Source organism: Felis catus, chromosome A2 (genome assembly GCF_018350175.1).
Source record: "Felis catus isolate Fca126 chromosome A2, F.catus_Fca126_mat1.0, whole genome shotgun sequence".
Lineage (NCBI taxonomy): Eukaryota > Metazoa > Chordata > Mammalia > Carnivora > Felidae > Felis > Felis catus.
Window position 1 is genome coordinate 11538605 of NC_058369.1, and position 19582 is coordinate 11558186.

The 19582-nt window shown below is 56.6% G+C and overlaps 2 protein-coding genes across 3 annotated transcripts; both read right to left on the reverse strand.

Annotated features, from left to right (window-relative positions):
• Positions 1-82: 82 nt before the first annotated feature.
• RASAL3 (RAS protein activator like 3) lies at positions 83-11284 on the reverse strand. The gene is made up of 18 exons (XM_019818691.3): positions 11166-11284; positions 10702-11036; positions 8803-8933; positions 8588-8666; positions 8416-8477; positions 7972-8042; positions 7219-7345; positions 7039-7137; positions 6037-6579; positions 5519-5663; positions 5120-5264; positions 4018-4254; positions 3683-3884; positions 3466-3584; positions 2152-2542; positions 1708-1865; positions 1115-1178; positions 83-1010 (listed from the first exon to the last, which is right to left on the reverse strand). The coding sequence occupies exons 2-18, from the start codon at positions 11021-11023 to the stop codon at positions 867-869; spliced, it is 3039 nt and encodes a 1012-aa protein (XP_019674250.2). The 5' UTR covers positions 11024-11036; positions 11166-11284; the 3' UTR covers positions 83-866.
• A 2342-nt stretch (positions 11285-13626) lies between these two features.
• On the reverse strand, positions 13627-19534 carry PGLYRP2 (peptidoglycan recognition protein 2). 2 transcript variants are annotated; one of them, XM_019818713.3, is made up of 5 exons: positions 19273-19534; positions 16777-17904; positions 15517-15727; positions 14623-14920; positions 13627-13799 (listed from the first exon to the last, which is right to left on the reverse strand). In XM_019818713.3, the coding sequence occupies exons 1-5, from the start codon at positions 19361-19363 to the stop codon at positions 13728-13730; spliced, it is 1800 nt and encodes a 599-aa protein (XP_019674272.3). In that variant the 5' UTR covers positions 19364-19534; the 3' UTR covers positions 13627-13727. The 2 variants fall into 2 exon arrangements, with proteins under 2 accessions (XP_019674272.3, XP_003982057.3); XM_003982008.4 differs by having other exon boundaries at positions 13627-13734; positions 19273-19509.
• Positions 19535-19582: the final 48 nt, after the last annotated feature.

Consider the following 19582-nt stretch of genomic DNA (forward strand, 5'->3'; position numbering starts at 1 on the left):
TTCATTATTGGTTCCCCACTGCCTAGCTCAAGAGTCTCAGGAGACCCCGACAAATATTCATGCAATATATATAACCACTTACTCAATTAACTCACATATTTATTTTCTACTGTGATCCAGGTCTCTTCTAGGCAGACACACCTATCTGGGCTATCTGCCTACTTACTCACCTACCAGGGCAAATATTCACCAAATGCTAACCTATTTACTTGCTTATTGTCCCATTCACCCTACCTCCCACCCATCCGTTCACCCATGATTCAAATGTCCACTCATTTACCCAACCAACACCCACGGAGCTCAACTGTCTTCACACCTACTCACCCCTTCCTCCATCTGCCTCCCAGACCTATGCTTTCCCTATCATGAGGGAGCTGGTGTGGGACTTGGGGGCCTAGGAAGATACTATCATATGGGCACTGGGCTTCAATGAGAAGCAGGTACTGCCTCTAACAATGATGAATACCTTTTATCGAACACCTTAAACTATGGGTCTTCTACTGTGTAAGAAACTTTAGATCCATTTTACAGATGAGGAAACTGAGGTTCTGACAGAGTAAAGGTCTAAGGTCACACAGCTGGTGAGAATCTCCTCATGTATCCCTTCCATGAGACCTCCAATTAGGAGTGAATTTGGGAGACCTGAATGGTGGGAGTGGGGTGCTTTCTGATTGGCAACACTTAGGGGCAAAAAAATCCATCGACTTTACTGAAATCAAAATTTTACTGGGTAACCTCATAGTGCCAGACTTTTTGGCAGCTAAAGCTCCACTCCCTACTGTAGGCCACTTAGGGCTGGAACAGGGGTCGGACAGGCCTCTGGGACGGCCATCTGCTCCCAGACCACGTGGGGCAGCGTGGACAGCTCAGGTGGTATCTCCGTTGATACACGGTGGTTTGAGGGGGAGGGACTGGCTCCGGGATCCTGGCGTTCTTGAAAGAAGCTGCAGGCTTTGCACCACATTCCTCAGCTGGACCTGAGTACTCTCCATCTCAGCCAGGCGGCGCTCCTGGAGAGGCAGTGGCAGTGGGCTCGGAGCCAGGGGTGGGTTGCACCCCAACCCTGGTTCTCTCACCGCCCACATCTTCCCCGTGGCTGGGGCAGGGGTCTCACCAGACTTTTCAGCCTGTGATCCTCACCGCTTGGACCGCCACTCTCTGGATCCAACTGCGAGGTCCTGTGGGGATCAGGGGCAAGAAGGGAGGGTCAGAGGCTGAGAAACTCCGCCTCCAGCTCCGGGTTGGGCAGCCAGGAAATCAGAGGGCGGGGCTTGGCGCGGAGGCGGAGTTTGTCTACACTAGGGGGCGGGGCCTAGATAAAATTGAAGCCCGGGCTGAATCAGAGCTTTGAATGGCTGGGAGGAAAGAACCGAGCAATCTTGGGGGACGGGGCTTGGACAGTCTGGGTGAAGTGGGGACCGGGATGGAGGTGTGCCCTGATTGAGAAGCCCGGGACCAACCTTTTTTGGGAGGGGCTGATTGAGGAGTGGGGCCTAGAGGATAGGACTCGCCAGCGAACTGGGGTGGGAGGAGCTGGGGGGGGGGGAGAGACAGGTGTGTTGGGGCGGGGCTGGCAGAGGGGCGGGGCCTGTCAGGAGTGATTTGAGCGGGATTGAGAGGCAGGGCCTGAATGAAAGTGGGGCCACGGCAGATCTGATTACAGCGGGCTGACCCGGGGGCAGAGCTAATGGAGAGGGCGGGGTTCACCCTTGGCGGAGCCTGGAGTCCAGGTCTTGCAGCTGGCCCTGAAGCTGCTCCTGCCTCTCCATCAAAGCCCGGATGTCGGTGCCCAGCGACTCCACGAGGCGGGACAGAGCCTTCTGTTCCTCGCGCAGGGCGGCCACCTCACACTGCAGCTCTGCCAACTGTGGGAAGGAAGGAGCTGTAATCTGACCCGTCGTCCCGCCCCATCTTCTCCCCGAAAAACCCAGACCTCCTTGTCCCTTGCGCTCTGCCTCCTCACTGCCCTGCTCCTTTAGGAAACCTCGCTCAAGTTTTGCAAAGGAGGAAACTGAGGACCGAAGAAGGTTGCAAACTAGTCCCGGGGTCGCACAGCGCAGCGAGCTCGGTATTTGAACCCAGACCTGCTTGGCTTCTTGTCTTTCCAGTCCCGTCTTCCCCCTCTGTGCAGAGACCTGAGCTGGACCTCACCTTGCCCACGGGTCGGTGCGTGCCCAGCGCCTGTTCTCTGTCCCGCGGCTGGTCCAGCTGGCGCTGCCACGGCACCGAGGGCTTCCGAGGCAACGATGCTGAGGCCCCGGTCCAGGGCCGGCCGCGGGGAGCGGGCCCCGCGCGTAGCGAGCTTTTGGGTCGTGGCCGTGGCCCTGCAGAGGGGCGGCGACGAGCGGGGCGGCCCGCAGGGACGCTCTGCGTGCGCTGCACCGGTCGGGGCAGCCTCGGGGGCCGCTCTTCGTCCGGCTGCGGTCGCGCCCAACTCCCTGCGCCGTGAACGCTGCGTAGGGACTGGCTCTTGGAGATGAGCGGGGTGTGCTTGGGGAGATCCCGGGGAGCCAGGAAGCCTGGCTTCTCCCCTGCAGAGAAACTGGGAGGAGAACGGGGGGGGGGGGGGGGGGGGGCGGGGAGCTCAGATCCTTGACTGGCCCCTGAGCTGACCCCAAACCTACCTCTGACCAGAAATGATTCCACTTCTGATCTTTTCTATGCGACCCTGTCGCTGATGGAATCACATTTCTACCTCTGATCTTGCCCTGGACTTCTGACAATACTGTCCTCTCTATGATCTTCGACCTGACCCCAATGTAACTTTTGACTCCTCTCTAGCCTTGTCCCTGACTTTTGACACAAGGTGATTCTTGACCTGACCGTCTCTGTAAACTCTGATTTCAATCTGACCCTGGGCTAGACTTCTGCTCAGAGGAATATCCCCTTTCTGCCCCACCTGACCCTCCTTTTGTCCCTGACCTCTGACCTGAAGCTGACCCTGTCTGCCTCCGCACAGACCATGGACCCTGACTGTGACCATATGACTTTACCTATAACCCTTGACCCCATTTGACCCTGGGCCTGACTCTGCTTACCATATGAACCCTTCCCTGACCCTTGATGGTGCATCTTAACATCTGACCCTGATCTGACCCCTGATTTGATCCCCTCCACAACCTATTACTGAAACCTGACCCTCATCACTGACCACATGTCACTTTCTCTGTCTGACCCCAAATGTGACCTCTCCCTGATGTCTGCAATGACCAATCCCCACCTTGGGCTCCAATTTGACTCAGTACCATACTGTGAGCTTCTCTCTGATCCCTCAGGTGACCCCATCTCCAGCCTCTGACCTTTATGCAACACTGTTTCTGAGAGAGAATCCCGACGTGACCCTGTTCCCGACTGCTGACATGATCTTGTCTTCACTTCTGACCCCAGTCTGACCCTGTGCTTGCCTTTGGTTCTGCCTCTGCTCTCACCCATCAGAACTGGCCCAGACTTGAGGCAGCAGGTTACCTGGCGTGAACTTGGGCTGGGGGTGGTGGGAGACGCATTGGCACAGTCACAGGTACAGGCCGGCCCTCCTCAATGGCTCGCAGGATGGTGGGCAGGGGTTCCAGGCTGTCACGGGTTGCCTAATGAGGCATGGAGGGAGAATGGTAAGCAGCTCTTTAGGGCCGGAGGCCTCTTGCCCCCCTCCCTACCCCACACACACCCTGGGCTCTGGCTATACCTGGTCAAGTTCAGCAAAGATGGTACAGAGCTGGGCGTGCAGGACTGCCAGCTGGAGGGCTAGGTCACTGCTGCCCTGGTAACCACTGGGTGCTGCATCCACATCCACCATGGCCACTTGGTCCAGGAATTGTTGCATGGCTGGTCCACGATCCTCCAGGAAGCTATTCATGAAGCCCATGTAGGCCTCCTTCTCACCAAACCTGCGTCAAGGGTGGACGGGGTGGATCAAACTAGGCATCTGCCACCCCACTCCCCTGGCATACCGTCAGGGATGTCCCAACCAGGGTCACCCAGCCTCCCAGCTAAGGATGGGGCCAGCCTCCTGGCACCTACGGGGCACTGTTGGCGAGGTTCTGGATGACCTTGGCGACCAGTGTGAGGGCGCGGGCTGGGCCGGGTGCGGGGTGCTCTGGCGCCAGACCAAAGAGGCTGGGTGCCAGGATGGCAGGACACAGGAGCCGCAGGAAGAGAGAGGCACACACCAGCCGGGGGCCCAGTGCCTCAGAGCCACGGGCCTTGCATGCTTCTCTCCAGCCTGAGAACACAGTGCCCAGCTCTGCTGGGAACCAGCTGGGGCAGAAGAGGCAATGGTCAGAGGGGGAAGTAGGCATAAAGGTCATATTCATGTAAAAGTCCTAAGGTCAGACGTCAGGAGTCACCTACATCGTGGGTTCCAGGATTGGAGACACTGGGGATAATAACACTTGGGGGCAGGATTTATGGTGGAGGCATTGTGGTGACCTCTGGAGTCGGTAATCTTGGAGGTGGGGATACAGGTTGGCAAGGAGATATAGACCATGAGCTTGGGATGTAGCTATAACTGGATAGGAGACTGGGGTGCCAGATTACACTATATAAAGTAGAATGGGCTTGAGGTTACAGGGTAACCTAGGTTCAGAAATCACGGTATTGATGTCCCAAGTGACATGGGACTAGACGTATGGGTTCACCTAGGGTCAGAATTCAAGGAATTGGAATCCCAGGTTTTTTGTGATCAGTTGCATGGGATTCGGGGATCAGGGTCATTTAAGGTCAAGGTCATGGGATTGGGGGGTTAGCATCACCTGGAATCAGAGGTCATGATTGAGGTCCTATGTTAACTGGGGTCAGGTGGCATGGAATTAGAGTATGGGGTCACCTGTAGCTAGAGGATAAGGAATTGGGTCCCAGGTTATTCGGGGTCAGTAACCCCAAGTTGACATGACATTGGGAATGGGTTGTCAGATTTAGCAAATACAAGTTCAGGACAAACAGTAAACTTGAATTTCAGATTAAAAAATGCGTATTTTTTTTAGTAACAGTATGTCTCAACTGTTGCATCACATTTAACTGGGCATCCCGTATTTTATCTGGCAACCCCAATTAGGAGTCAGGGTTATTAGCACACTGGATGAGATGTAGGGGTAGGCTCAGGTGCTGGGGCCCTGATTCTTACTTGTAGGAGTGGATGATGTTTTGGAAGACTTCCTCACAACTGTTTCGCAGTCTGGCCTGGTGCTGTGGCAGCTCTGGGGGAGGGCACTTGCTGGGGTCCACTTCACAGTCCTCAGTGGAAGCACAGAGACGCCGCACGACCTGCCCTGCAGCACAGCACAGCCAGACAGCGGCCAGGGCCGTGACCACCAGAACCCACCACACTTGGCCTCCAACTCCATGTCCAGCTTCCTCTGGAGACACCTAACATCTCTGGGGGAGCCCCCAGTTGCCTCCAGGATTTCAGCACCCCCAAAGGCACCACCCACTACCAGCATCCATGTTACCTAGAAGCTCCCAGATCTTCCTTGGGGTTCCCTAGCCTGCCCAGACAGCCTCTGACATCCACTCTCCGGCTCACCCAGAGTCTCTTGGAGGTAATCCTGTGCCACCAGCTTCATGTACTCATCGATGGCCTTGGTGGCCAATGTGTTTTCCCGGAACAGCAGCGCCTCCCGGCCTCCACTGCGCGCCAGCTCTGCGGTGCCCAGATCTGTCACCAGTGCCTGGGCACAGTGGAGTTCACGTTGCGCGGGTTGCAGACTGAGCCAGGGGGAATACGAGCCCTTGGCCAATCACTCACACCTGGGACACAGGCCCCGCCCCTCATAGGCTGCTGCTCAGGTCCGGTCCTCACTCCTAGGGCTCACGGGGCCGGAACCTCCACCCCTCGCAGCAGAAAATTAAATCTTTCAGCTCAGAGTCTCTGCTCAGGCCCCACCCCTCGCAGCTGAAGCTCAGGTCCCGCCCCTGATGGTGCCCCGCCCCTCGTCTGTGCAACTGGGGTCCTGCGCCACCTGCCCCCCTACACCCTGCTCCCCGGGGCGCGTGATCAGTCAGCCTCGGGTCACTCGCGTCCGCCCCGTCGCAGTGCCGCACCTGCGCCCGGCCGGTGGCCTGCAGCACGCGCACCATGGCAGCCGCCAGCTCCTCCTTGGCCTGGGCAGACAACGCAGGCTCCAGCGCCCCGCAGAGGCGCGCGTAGTGGAAGGTGAGGAACTCCGCCAGCTCCTTGTAGCGCTCCGACGGCAGCACGCGCAGGCGCCGCGCCCGGATCCGCGCCCGCAGCGCTGCGCCTGCTGGCGCCCCGAGCAGCGGGAACCACCGCTCCAGGCCCGCGGCGGGCGCGCGGGGGACGCCCAGCTCCTCCAGTGCCAGTGCCACGCGGCCCAGCGCCGCTCTCCCTGGGCCAGCTCCGCGCAGCCGTAACGACAGGCGACGCGCCGGAGGCAGCGCCTCGAAGTGGAAGCGCTCGGCCCAGAAGAGCTGGCCCGGGCCAGCCCGCGGCGCTGTGCGCGCCAGCAGCGCGCCGTCCAGCCACAGCTCGGCGCGCACGCCTGCTGTCCCCGCCGCCGCTCGGGGCAGCCCTTTTGCCTCGTGCACCCACACGCTCAGCCACGTCTCCTCCCTCTCCAAGTTGTCCTGCGGACGGGAGTGGGTTGGGAGGAGGCGTCGGTGCTCGACGTGGGGACCGTGCCCCCAGGGAGATCGCTGGGCCCTTGGGGGGAGACAGGGCCCACGGCGGTCTCAAGGTGGTTCTGCGAAAGCCCTCCTGCTTTTCTGGGCTCTCGCGGCGAGATCCGGACTCCAGGGTAAGGAGGAGCAGCCGCGGGGTGGGGACTTGGCGTTTGCCTGGTAGGCGGGGCTTTGGGGGCAAATAGGGCCCGGAGTGCATAGAAGGCACGCGATTTTTGTGCCAGGAGCTGGTAATGGAAGGAAGCTGGGGAGGGTCTCGGAGTGGTTGCAAAGGTGTTAGCGGGGAGGTGTATCTCAGAGGCCGCGTTAGGGCGCTGGTGAGGGGTTGGGTGGGGGGAAGGGCGGGGCCGTGGCCATGGCCGTGGCCGAGGGCGGGGCCTTCATGTCCCACTAATCCGTACTGACCTGGCTGGGTTGGAAGTGGCGGCGAAGGTCCTCGATCCAGCGGTCTCTCTCAGCGGCGGAGCGACAAGTAAAGCAGCGGCTCCCGCCCGCCCAAGTTACCTGTTGGGGATGAGGATCCAAGGGTTGAGGCCAAGGTGGAACCAAAGGGTCGGGGTCAGAGGGAGAGTTGTCTGCATTTACCTGGAAACAGTGAGGCTCCTCCAGGAGGCTGGGATGCAGTGGCCAGACACGCACATCCCGCTCAGCACCCAAGTCCAGCTCGGAGAGCGTGGCCAGCGATTCCCGAGAGCCCAGAGCACTGGGAGGCCTGAGGAGGGGGCGGTTGGATAAGTGGTCCTACTTCTCTCCTCCCCACCAACCCACCCCCTACAGCCTGAAGGGTGGAGAGAGGCCAGGATGAACTTGAAACGAAATCGGACTTGAACCTAACCTTTTAGGATAAGCTCAACTCCTCATGGTGGCCTGTATGACCTCATATGGTACAGTCCTTGTCACCTTTTGACCTCATGTCCCTCCAATGAATCCCTTTCTCTGAACTCCAGTCATACTAGCCTTGTTTTTGTCACTTCGTCTGGCCCCTTGGCCTTTGCACTCCCTGCTTCCTAGCCTGGAATACTTTTCCTGCCCCTCTTGGCCTGGTTGACTTCCATCCTTCCTTCAGATCTTAGCTCATTTGTCCCTTCCCTGACACTCCCAGACCAGGGTGTTGACTTAGTTCCTGATTTAGAGTTATTGTGTCAGACTCTGCCCCCGCCCCCCTTCAGCGGAGGGGTGGTTCCTGCTGGGGTCTTTCAGTGGCTCCAGCATTGCTCAACATGCGGCGGACACAGCCGGGGCTGTATCGGGGTTTTGGTGAAGGGGGGGAATGATGCAGGTGGAGGTGGAGGGCGCAGTGTTGAATCCCAGTCCCTCCGGCCCCTCAGAGACACTTACCCATCCCGGGAGGCATTGGCTCCAAGCTCTGACCTGGCCTTTTTCTTCTCTTTCAGCCTCTTGAGCAATCCCTGTGGGAAAGGGGATATCAGGTGGGCAGAACCTTGTTCTCCCTCCTCAGCTTCTTTCCCCCCAGGGTGTCCTGGATGGTCTGCTGGTTTGCAGGGGGGACCACAAGCTCAGGCTGTATTAGCAGTAATAATAAAGGCAACCAATAGCCCCGCTTTCTAAAGCACCAATCCTAGGCTATTCTGCATTCTCTACTAACTTCTCATAAACAGCCCTGAGAGGGAGGTTCTCTCATTAGTGCCATTTGACAGATGGGGACACTGAAGCCATAGGTGGGTCAGTGACCTGCCCAAGATCACCCAGTAAGAGTCCCCTTTCATCTCTGAGGCTCTGGGAGTCTTTGCTGTCCCCTCTGCCTCCCACTGGATGCCTCACCCGAACGTTGTGGACCTGGTTGGGGCCAGCAGCCTCTGGCTCGGTCTTTCCGGGGGTCCGATCTGTAGACGGTCAGGGGTAGAAGGTTGGGGGGGTGGGATCATCTTGGATTCTGCCCCACCTTGACAGGTTCCCAAATGCCCCAGCCCTCCCCACCTCTGAAACAACTCACCTGGATCCCTGAGGCTCCCCATGGCTACCTGGATGCTGCCCCCAGAGCTAGCACTCCCCAGCCGGGGCCGGCGAGGACCCTGTTCTCCAGAAAAGTGGGTAGTGAAAAAGGGGAGCCAGGCAGGCAGACACATTTCCATTACCCTCTCCCGCCACTCTCTTCTGTCTTCTTCCCACTCTCTTCTTCCCTCCCCTTGCTCCTATGCCCCTTCTCACCTCCTCCTCACTGCCAAGCAGCACCAGCTTCCCATCAAGCAGGGTGAAGGCCCCAATGTTCCAGATGGGTACGTCAGGTGTGGGGGCCTCCGGGATCTGTGGGGCAGGGGCCTCTGGCTCTGGCTCAGGCTCTGGGTAGAGGAGGGGGTGCCGGGGACATAGGAGTCTTTCCCTCTCCCTCAGAGTACCCTCTCCATTCATAGAGGCTCATCAGGAGGTTCCCTCCCAAGTGTCTCCTCTCCCCCTGGCCCCAGCCCACCCAGCAGCCATGTCAGGCAGTTGTTGGACAAGTTTCCACCCCTCTCTGGACCTTGTCCCTCCAGGCCATGGGTGGTGGACACATGTACCCTGTACTGTGTTTACTACTCCACACGCCTTCTCTCATTTAATCCTCCAAAAGCCATTCAAAGGGCTATTAGAACCCCCATTTTGCCAAGGAGGAAACTGAAAACCAGAGAGGTTGAGTGACTTTCCCAAGGTCACACAGCTTGTGCGTGGTTGAGCCAGGCTTCGGACACAAGCATTCTCTTAACCAAGACAGCAGGTTGATCTAGGAGGTTAAACAGCAAGCCAGCATCCTTGGTTCCTTACATAAATAACTAATATAAGGTGGAAAGCATTCAACATTTGAGAAAGGAATAGAAAAAAGATCAGGGTAGGGGGAGGTGGTGGTGCAGTGGGCCAGGAAAAGCCTCCAGAGACAGTAGGTTTTCAGCGGGTCTTGAACAGCAGGTTGGATATTGACAGAGATGGTGGCAAGAGCAGTTTGAGCAAAGGCTGGGAGATGGCAGATGCCCAGGAAAGGCAAGAAGGGCTCAGAGAGCTCAGAGGCAAGAGGGAAAGGTCCAGGAAGAGATTGGTGCAGAAACTTGGGTGCCAGTTAGAGAATTGTGGGATTTCATCCTGGGGGTAATGGGGAGCCATGGGTGGCATTTGAGCAGGGGAGAAGCAGAAGCAGTCTTGCTTGTTGGAACTCTCTCTGGATCCTATGGAGTGGGAGGTGGAAGTGATGCATCTGCAAAATGGGCATATGAAAAGAGCTTCCAGGAATAGAAGGGCTGAATTACCCCCCCCCCCAAGATTACCTGTCACCCTATGGTTTTCCCATCAGGGGAATAAATAGCTCCACTTGTTCGTAGATCACTTAGAACATACCGGGCCCTGGGCTGGTGCTACGTTCATGCTACATTCATACATACATTCAATCTTCATGGCCTATCCCTTACTCTTCTAGATCCCTCTGTGTAACAGCCCAATCGCTCACTTTCTGTTTACTGTCTGTCATGCCCAGTATACTGTGAGCTACATGGGGCAGGCAGTTTCAAACGTTTTGTTCACTGCTGCGTCCTTAGTGACTAAATCAAGGCCTGGCATGTAGGAAATGCTTGACAGATCTCTGTTTGAATGCATGAGTGAATGGATGAATGAATGTGAATTAAATAAAATATGCTTTAAGGTAGGGATGATGATCCCCACTTAGCTGATGGAGAAGCTGAGGTCCAAGGTGAAGGAACTTAAGATATGGAGGCCAGAGGGCTAGAGAGCAAGCAGGAGGCAGCTGAGATGATACCCAGGCAGGAGAGAATGAGCTGGGCTATTGGATATGAGGAGAGACCCATTGGGGCCAAGAGCCATTTGGTATCTGAGCAGGGCTACCCTTAGTGTAGTCCCATTCCCTTCCCCAGGATGGACCCCCAGCACGCAGGTCCCTGACCACTCCCCCCTACCCCCAGTCCCTGTGTGAGGGGGAAGAGGGAAGAGGGCAGCTGGGCCCCAGCCACTTCCTGTTGGGCTTTTGCACTCCCCACAACTTCCTGTGTCTGTAGGGCTGATGCTCCGGAGGCAGACAAAACCCAAGCATCCGGCCTCCCTCCCAGCCTGGGTGGGGGAGCCATGTACCTGGGGCCTCCGGCTCTGGCTCTGGTTCCAGCGGTGAGCTCTTATGCCTCCCCCAGAGGGTCTTGGATAGCCGGAGGCGGCTTGTGCGTGATTCCTTGGGGGGCGCAGAGAGGACACGACGGAACAGCGAGCGAGAGGCTGGCTGACTGCTGACCACGGGCTCCTGGTGGCTTAGTGCCCTCCCCCAGCCTGCAAGTCGGCCCCAGCGGGACCCTCCAGCTACTTTCTCCCCATCACCCCCTGTGTGCCAGCGGTAGGAGGTTAGCAGGGACGAAGCTGCAGGCTGGGTTTGGGAGGCCTTGCACGGTGATGATGGGTCCATGGCAGGGGTTCTCCTGGGGGACAAGAGGGTGACAGTTCTGCCCAGTGTGTTCCCACATGCTGTCCTCATCTTGGCCCCCTCCCCACTCTCAGCTCTGCCCCCAGGGAACCCCCTTGGTGGCCACATGCACTCCCTCCCTTACCTTGATTTCCCGACCAGCCCCAAAATCGGCAGCCGTCTGCACCCTGCCTGGCTTCCTCCCGCTGAACGCAACTCCACGTGACCCTGTCTGTCCCACCCCACCCCACAGCCAGGCTGGGAGGGCACAGTGGGGGCAGGATGCAGGAGGAGAGGAGGTGAGAGGTGACAGAGTAGGACCCAGAATCTCTCACTGCCTGGGAGGCAGCCTCTCTGAGCCTCAGATGCCTTCTCTGCAAAATGGGTACATACTGACCAAGTGCTGGTGAGAATACGGAGCACCTGGAGGTCTCTGCTGGTCAGAGTGTAGATCAATTCACCTAAGCTGGAAAACTGGCACGATCTACTAACATTGACTATACAGCTCTCCTCTGACCCAGCAGTTGCAGTGGGAGGTATACAACCAAGAGACCGAACTACCAGTGCTGTCTGTAATAGTCCCAGGCTGGAGGCAACTCAAGTGTCCGTCTGCTGGAGAAGGAATAAGTTGTGTCTCTTCCCACAGTGGAATACTATGCAGCAACGAAATGAACAAACTGCTGAATGGTTGAACTTGGATGAATCACACACAGTGAAGAGTAAATACCGTGTAGTTCCTTTGACATAAAGTTGCAAGGGAGGCAAAACTATGTGCAACAAGTCAGGATTTCGGTCTCCTTGGGAAGAGGGTAGTGGAGCATCTGGGAGTTGATTTTTTTTTTCCCCCTAATTGAGGTGAAGGTCACATAAGAAATTTAACGTGTCCCATTTCTGGAACTGGGTGCTGGTTACACTGTGTGTGTTTTTTTTTTGAAAATTTATTGAGCTGTACATTTTGGTGCACTTCCCCGTATCTCTGTTATACCTCGCTGAGTGTTTACTTGTAAAAAGAGGTGAGCAAGTGCTGTTCTGAGAAATAAATGAGTCAGCATGAGAGTCCGTCGAATCCTGGCCCAGGAGTGGGCTCCAGTGCCAGCTGGTCCTCTCACTGTGTGACCTCCAGCAAGTCACTTCCTCTCTGAGCCTCGGTTTCCTTATTTGTACAACAAGACGATAGCATTAGTTACAGAAGGTTCATAACGGGAGCCTTGGCTTATTCATTTATTCAGTAAATGCTTCCTGAATGCCTACGTAATATGCACTAGGTGCGGGAGAAGCCACAGTGAACGAAATGGATTTGGTTCTTGCCCTCCTGGAGCTCACAGTCCCATGAGGACAACAGATCCTGGATATAAACGCCAGACACTCCTAGCTGGTGGGTAGGAATTGGAGGAAAATAGACTGGAGTAGAGGCTGAGCAGAAGTGAAAAAATCCAGGAGGACCTCCCTGAAGAGGTGACACTTGGGACCCAAGGCATAAGGAGCTGACCATGGGAAGGGCATGCCAGGTAGAAGGAACAGTTTGTGCAAAGGCAAGGGTGACCAGAATCCACAGGATGGGGTGGGTAGGATCACATTCATGGACACGTGGCCTGGGCAGGCGTCCAGGACCCCCACGCATAGAAAGGCTCCAGACTACATTTAATGCTTTGCTGTCACTGTCTTGAAGTTCGTGCTTAAAAAAAAAAAAAATTATTTTTATTTACTTAGAGAGAGAGAGAGAGAGAGAGAGAGAGAGAGAGAGAGAGAGAGAGAGAATCCCAAGCAGTCTCCACACTATCAGCACGGAGCCCGATGCGGGGCTCGAACCCACCAACTGCGAGACCATGACCTGAGCCGAAGCCAAGAGTTGGATGCCCAACCCACTGAGCCACCCAGGCACCCAGAACTTCCTGCTTTTTGGACAGAGCGCTCTGTATTTTCATTTTGCCCTGTGCCTCACAAATTCTGTAACCCATCCCAAGGTGCAGGATCTTCCATGAGGGCCAAAGACCCTTTTCCTGGAGCTGGACATGTGCACAGAGGTGTATACACCTTAGGTATGTCCACCTCATTCTTACTGCATTCAATCCGGTCACTGTGCACACACTCAGAGTTTCCCCGTGTTCTGATGTGTCCCTGAGTCTTTCCCACTTCACTGAATACTGATCCACTCCCAACTGCCTGCATTTTTGCTGGAGATCTTTCTCTGATGTATGGCGCCCACTCTCCCTCTCTATGCAACAAGCAGCCCCAAAGTGCCAGAGAATTAATACCTCCCCAAGATTAGCCCTTAGCCAATGACTATGAGGTCTGGAGAATCAACACCCAGCTCCCTTGCCTCTTGAGTGGGACAACTCTGAGGTCCGTGTCTTGCACTGTCCCCCAGAGGTCCCTGGTGGGATTGAGCTGCATGTCCCCGTAACACCAACTTGCTTGATAATGCACCCTTTCCTGGACGCCTTCCTGCCCCTACCTCTCTTCCTGCATCCCCAACTGATATATCCTAGGATCACCTTCACCTCCCAAGCAAACTACTTGCATTGGCATTCTTGTCTCTGGCCTGCTTCTAGGCAAACACAAATTAAAACAATGTGTGTGAACATGGATGATGCACAGGCACGGGCTTTCTTTCCACTGTCTTTTTATTGGAGGTCTGAGGCTGGCAGGATCATTGGAGGTGGCTTCCTTCTGGATCTTCTAGAAGCCCTCCTGGCTGTTCTGGGTTTCACATTCTAGAAAATACAGGGCAGTGTGAGGCTTGGGGAGTGGGGGGGCCTGCCCCCATCATGGTGGGACCCTGGATAGGGAAGAGGACAGAAGCCCAAAGTGAAGGGGTGAGTACGATCCAGACTGCGAGCCAGCTTAACGAAATAGGGTAAGGATGAGATTGTGCAGGTGTGAATATAGAGGTGTTTAGGTGATCGAGGGCAGGGGGTAGGTGGGATCATTAGGCCAAGGCTGTGCTGGCTGTACATGGGTTGCTCCAGCATAAGAGCTATCATCAGGGGTCAAGGAGGCTGGGGCCGAGCAAGCATCCTTAGGGCTGAGATTGGGCAGAGGATGGCAGCACAGTTAGAAGCTGGCTAGAGGTTGTGCAGGCAAAAGGGGTTTTCTGTAGAGGGTCACAGGCTAAGTTAGTGTTGTGTAGACCGAGGGCCCTTTGGGTAGGGGTTGGGGTGAGGCCAAGTTTGGGTAGTCTGGGTGAGGGTGTACAGGCAGAAGAGGTAACTTGGGTATAAGTTATGCAGGCCAGGCTGAGGTTGTGAGGGCAGAAAGGCTGTGTAGGGTTGGAGTCCATGCTTTGGTTGGGAGGGCGGAGGTGTTGGGGGCTGGGTAAAGGACAAGCTGGCTCGGTCGGGGCTCAGCTGATGTTGTGCAAGGAGAGGACAGTGAGTAGGAGCTGTTGTAAGCAGAAGGACTGAAGTCTGGGCCTAGGTTGCCGGAATAGATGGACTGCGAAGGGGCCCAGGAGCCTGGCTGAGGCTGTATGGGCATAGGGGTTGCAGTAAGGAGTCAGGGGCCTGCTGAGGTTGGGCGGGCAGGCGGGGGTCGGGGGTGAGCTCTGGGCTTGTGTGGAAAGCTGGGCCGCAGGCTCAGGTAGTGTGGGGTCTTGTACTCACCGCAGCGAAGCGCGGCCAGGTGCGCAGCAGGGCGAAGAGCGCGTCCCCAGGACAGTCAGTGCGCACGAGCTGGCGGTGGCCAAGCATCTGGTAGTCTGGCCGCAGGAGGCCAGCCCGCACGGCGCAGCCGGGGAGCACGTCCTGCACGATGTGAAGCGCAGCCTTCGCCGGCAGCTCCGCAGTGTAGTTGCCCACGAAGGCCACGCCGAAGCCGCGGGAGTTGTGGCCGCGTGTGTGCGCGCCCACCCAGTGCCAGCCGCGGCCCTCATACACGTAGCCGTCTGAGCCTACCACGAAACTGTAGAGGGGAGGGGGAAGCAGGCACTAGGCTGCATGAGGGACGCCCTGCCTTTCAGCCGGCCCCCTACCCCAATTCTGCACCCGAGCCAAGGGCCACCTCCACGCCAAGTCCCCCCCACTCCTCCCCGGTCGCCCTGGCTCTACCCCGTCCATCCTCTTACCTCTCCCCACGTGCCACCGCAGAAACGGTTCCGTTTTTCTGGATCTGCCCCTCAGCATTGGCCGCGTCCCTTTCTACCCAGCCCCCTCCACATTGTCTCAAGTACAGCTCCTGCCCAATCCAGAGCTCTTTTCTGTCCTAGGTCATATTCCCTCACTGCCCTGTCCCAGACCCAGCTCTTCCCACTGCTCTTTTCTTAGTTCCTACACCAGACCCAAGAATCCCGCCGTCTTGAGGTATTTCTGGTCCCGCTTGAGGCCCAGACCTGAGTCAAGGCCACGGCCCCTCCACCTTGGCTCCACCCCCCCCCCCCCCCCCCCCAAAAAGCCTCCTCTCGCCCTTGCGGCTCAGGTCCAAACCCCGCCCCCTGGGTCAGGCTCCGCCCACCCCAGGCTCCACCCTGAAAGGTTAGCGCTCGGCCGGGCTCGGTTTACCTGTAGCCAATGTCGTCCCAACCCCGAGTATCTTGGTGGAAGCGTTGCATCGAACGCATGTCGGCGGCGCAGTGCGCGAAATCCGTACAGGGTGGCGCCGGCACGTACGTGTGATGTACATACAAGAACCCGAGGGGCAGCTGCAGCGGCGTCGGGAGGCCCCGATATGGTGCTGCGCCCCAGCGGCAACGGGGGTGGATGGCAGGGCACCCTGCAGAGAAGGGAGTCCAGGGCTGGGGTCAGCCAGCGTTTCTCTGCCTGCCGCCCGCATCCTCGGTAAAGCGCACGTGTGGACCAGTCCTCCAGCCTCCCTCCAGGTCTGAGGACATTTCCCCTGGCCGCCATGGGGATCTAACTTAACCAAATTTGACAGCGTCTCAGTCCTGTTGGAATATCTGCTATGACTCCCATCACCTTGAGGATAAACCCCAAGAATTTAAGCTCTTGTTTTAAGGCCCGCTACAGTCCAGGACTCAGCACTCTCCAGCTGGCTCTGCTCTGATTTCTAGAGAGGGTCAGCTACGCTGAGAAAAGGGGGATCTCAGCCCCCGTTTATTGCCCTCTCATCTTTCTTAAACCACCCAGCACATCCAAGAGGAAGCAATGATTTTCACTGAAGAAGGAGAGGTTCAGAGAAGTGAAGCAACTTCCCTAAAGATGCACAGGAGTAACTGGCTGAACTTCCATTCGAACCTCTGTGCCTTTGCATGTGCTGAGCCCACCTCCTAGAATGCCCTCTCTCTACCTGCCCCCCGCCTTTTTTTTTTTTTTTTTTGGTCGGATGAACTTTTTTTTTTTAACATTTATTTTTTTTTGAGACAGGGAGAGACAGAGCATGAACAGGGGAGGGTCAGAGAAAGAGGGAGACACAGAATCTGAAACAGGCTCCAGGTTCTGAGCTGTCAGCACAGAGCCCGACGCGAGGCTCGAACCCACCGACCGCGAGATCATGACCTGAGCCGAAGTCGGACGCCCAACCGACTGAGCCACCCAGGCAACCCACTGGTCAGATGAACTTTTATTCAGCCTTTAAGACCCAAATCTAGCCTTTCTTTACCTATGCGGCCCTGCCCACAGCCCCCCCGCTTCCCGTCCGCCTGGACCCTTATTTCTCCTTCTGGAATCCCCCAAGCCTAGAGGCTGTTAAATTTAGTTAAATTAGATCCCCCTGGCCACATGAGGCTAAGAGTGTAGCATCTGTGAGATGGGGGGGGGGGGGAGGGGGGGCAGGGAATCACAGGGGATGGGGGCTGTTCTCACCCAGGAAGGCCTCAGTGAATTCCTTGGTAGCGTTGGTCGCTACCTGTGCCAGCTGTTCTTGGCTCATGCCCTGCAGTTGAGGGTGTGTTGGCTCCAGCTTCTGTAGCAGGATGAGGGCCCCCCACACCTGCTGGGTCAATGTAGGGGCTGAAGTCAGAGCAGCTCCATTCTGCCGTCGGAGGTTGCTGCAAAGTCCTGGATTTCCAGCCACCCCAGCACCATAGTATTGGCTCAGTAGGTGGCTGAGAGGTAGCCGGGGCTCAGGAGTTCGGCTTAGATAATCTCCTAGGAGGGCCCCATCCAGGGCACCGTTGAGGAAGGCCATGGTGACTGGCGATGCCTTGGAGTCTAAGAGTGTGAAGGTCCGGGGGGCAGATAGCTGGTCCCAGCAACCGTCGGTTCCCAGGCCTGAATGACTCCAGGTCTGAGGGCCTTGGAGGAAGGCCAGACCCAGGTCTCTGGCCAGGGTGACCACCAGGAGGCTGTCCACCGTGGTCGGGGACTTGACTTCGGTACCTGGCGAGGGAGCTTGGACATCCGGAGAGGTGATGGGGACATCTGGAGAGCCAGGTCTAACACCTGGAGAGGTGGGTTTGACATCTAGATGTGCGGCTCTCACATTTGAATACATGGCTCCAACATCTGCAGAGATGACATCTGGAAGGGCATCCCTGAACCCTGGAGATGTGGCTCTTACATCGGGAACCGTGGCTTCAGTGTCTGCAAAGGTGGCTCCAGCATCCAGAGGGCTGGCCGTGCTGTCCAAGGGCAGGTTTACAACCCTGTACCCCTGCAGCCCTGCCTCCAGCCCCGCCAGAAGAGGCTCCACTGCCACCGTTGAGCCATCGGGTGCCAGCACAACTCCGTATTCCTGCCCAGCCCGAACACCATGTTGGACCACGTCCTTGGTTAGACCTCGAAGCTCTGGGCTCAGTTGGTGGGGATCCAGCCTGGTGGCCTTGAGACTCCGCCCCTCCAGCAGGAAGTGATGGACAAGGTCGCGGGGACCCGACTCCTGGGCTAACAGCAGCCATGCAGAAGCAGTGTGCCTGGCCTTGGTGGCTGGTATCTTCTGCTCGAGCTCAGCCAGGGCCTGGATGACAGAGTCCATGAGCAGGGGCAGGGTTGCTGCAGGAGGACAGACAACATTAGCCCAGTGGCCCAGCACCTCCCCTGTTCCTCCCCCTGCTGCTTTCACATTTTCTCAATGCCCCCAGCTCTTCACTGGACAACCCTGTGACCCCCAACACCATCCTTGTGTAGATGAGGAAACTGAGGCACAGATAGCCAGTTAAGGAGCTTAGACGATCAGTGAGCACTGGGGAGCCATGGCAGGTCCATGAGCAGGAGAGAGACAGGGCCTGGTTGGTATTCTAAGGCTGCTCCTTTGGCTACCATGTGGAGAATGGATTGAGGGGAGGCTAGGGAAGGGAGAGGGGAGACAGTGTGGAGGTAAGTGATGAAGGTAGCCAAAGCCAGGGGAGTGTCAGTGGGATGGACAAAAATGGGCAGAGCTCCCAGGTGCTTTGAGGGGAAAATGGAGTTTTTCTTTTCTTTTAATTTTTAATGTTTTATTTTTTATTTCTGAGAGAGACAGAAAGAGAGAGAGAGAGAGAGTGAGCAGGCGAGGGGCAGAGAGAGAGGGAGACACAGAATCTGAAGCAGGCTCCAGGCTCTGAGCTGTCAGCACAGAGCCTGATGTGGGGCTCGAACCCACGAACCGTGAGATCATGACCTGAGCTGAAGCCAGACGCTTAACCGACTGAGCCAACGAGGCGCCCCAAAATGGAGTTTTTAATGGATTGGAGTTTGGGGGATTTTAGAGGGATAGGTGTCTCTAAGGATGGCCAGGGAGGGGAGAGTGGGCCTGTGCCCTGTGAAGGAAATGTCAAGTGCCTGAACCCGGAACTGAGGAATGCTGGGCTCGAGCTGAATGGGATGTTGAATGACAGCTAATGTTTATTAAACATTTACTATGTGCCAGGCACCATTCTAGGTGACCTAGCCCATTTAATCTTCACAATGACCCTGTGAGCACAGAGAGGCTAAATCGTCTGCCTAGAATCACACAGCTAGGAAGTGACAGAGGCAGGATGTGAACCCAGGAAGTTTTAATCCTTACACTCTTTCTAGAATCCAGGTTCTTCTCCAGACAGTCCACACTGTGATTCCTCTATAACTTTATTCTTCTTTTTGCCTAAAACACCCGTTCCTGCTTCCCCACCAAGTGATTTTTTTTTTCCTTCTTCCTGTCTTAAATCTATGTCCCCTCCTCCAGGAAACTTTCCTGATTTTTGCTCTTCTGGCTCCAAGTCCTTCCCCCAGCTCCTGAGTCCTGACCTTTTGGGGCTGGCAGCATCTGGAGACTGGAGATTCCTTGAGACTGGGGCCTCCTGGGGTCTCCAGCCTCACCCTGTACAGGGCTGGACACAGAGAGGGCACAATACACTTTTGCAGAATCGAGTCCCAGCCCCAGGTCTCTGCCTTCTGACCCACCTGTCCCGGGCTCCGGCCGCAGCAGCAATCCAAACAGGACCCAGAGGACACCCTGGGCCACCATTGTGGGGTTCCAGCTTCTGAGGGACATATCCAGGTGACCTCAGCGGAGACGTTGGCAGAACTGGAAGAGAGAATTGAGTGGTGCCTTTGGCTACTGTCAAAGTCCAGTGGTGAATGACACAGCTGCCCCTTGCAGAGCTGTGGGCGGGAGGTAGCAGGAGCATGGGGACAGAGTGCCCTGGGTCAAGGTTGTCTGGTTTCAGGGACTCCCCCATCCTATCCTGTCCCTCCCAGGCTGAGGTCCAGG

Bases quoted from the DNA above. Each gene is read 5' to 3' on its own strand.
- RASAL3 (XM_019818691.3), bottom strand. From the start codon at position 11,023: ATGGACCCATCATCACCGTGCAAGGCCTCCCAAACCCAGCCTGCAGCT. The intron at 4,255-5,119 runs GTAAGAATCAGG...CTTCTGCCCCAG, and splicing joins AACATCATCCACTCCTACAA to CTGGTTCCCAGCAGAGCTGG. The intron at 1,179-1,707 runs GTGAACCCCGCC...TGATCCCCACAG, and splicing joins GACTCCAGGCTCCGCCAAGG to GACCTCGCAGTTGGATCCAG.
- PGLYRP2 (XM_003982008.4), bottom strand. From the start codon at position 19,363: ATGTCCCTCAGAAGCTGGAACCCCACAATGGTGGCCCAGGGTGTCCTC. The intron at 14,921-15,516 runs GTAAACCGAGCC...TCCCCTCTACAG, and splicing joins TGGGACGACATTGGCTACAG to TTTCGTGGTAGGCTCAGACG. The intron at 13,735-14,622 runs GTGAGTACAAGA...TGTATTTTCTAG, and splicing joins CCTGGCCGCGCTTCGCTGCG to AATGTGAAACCCAGAACAGC.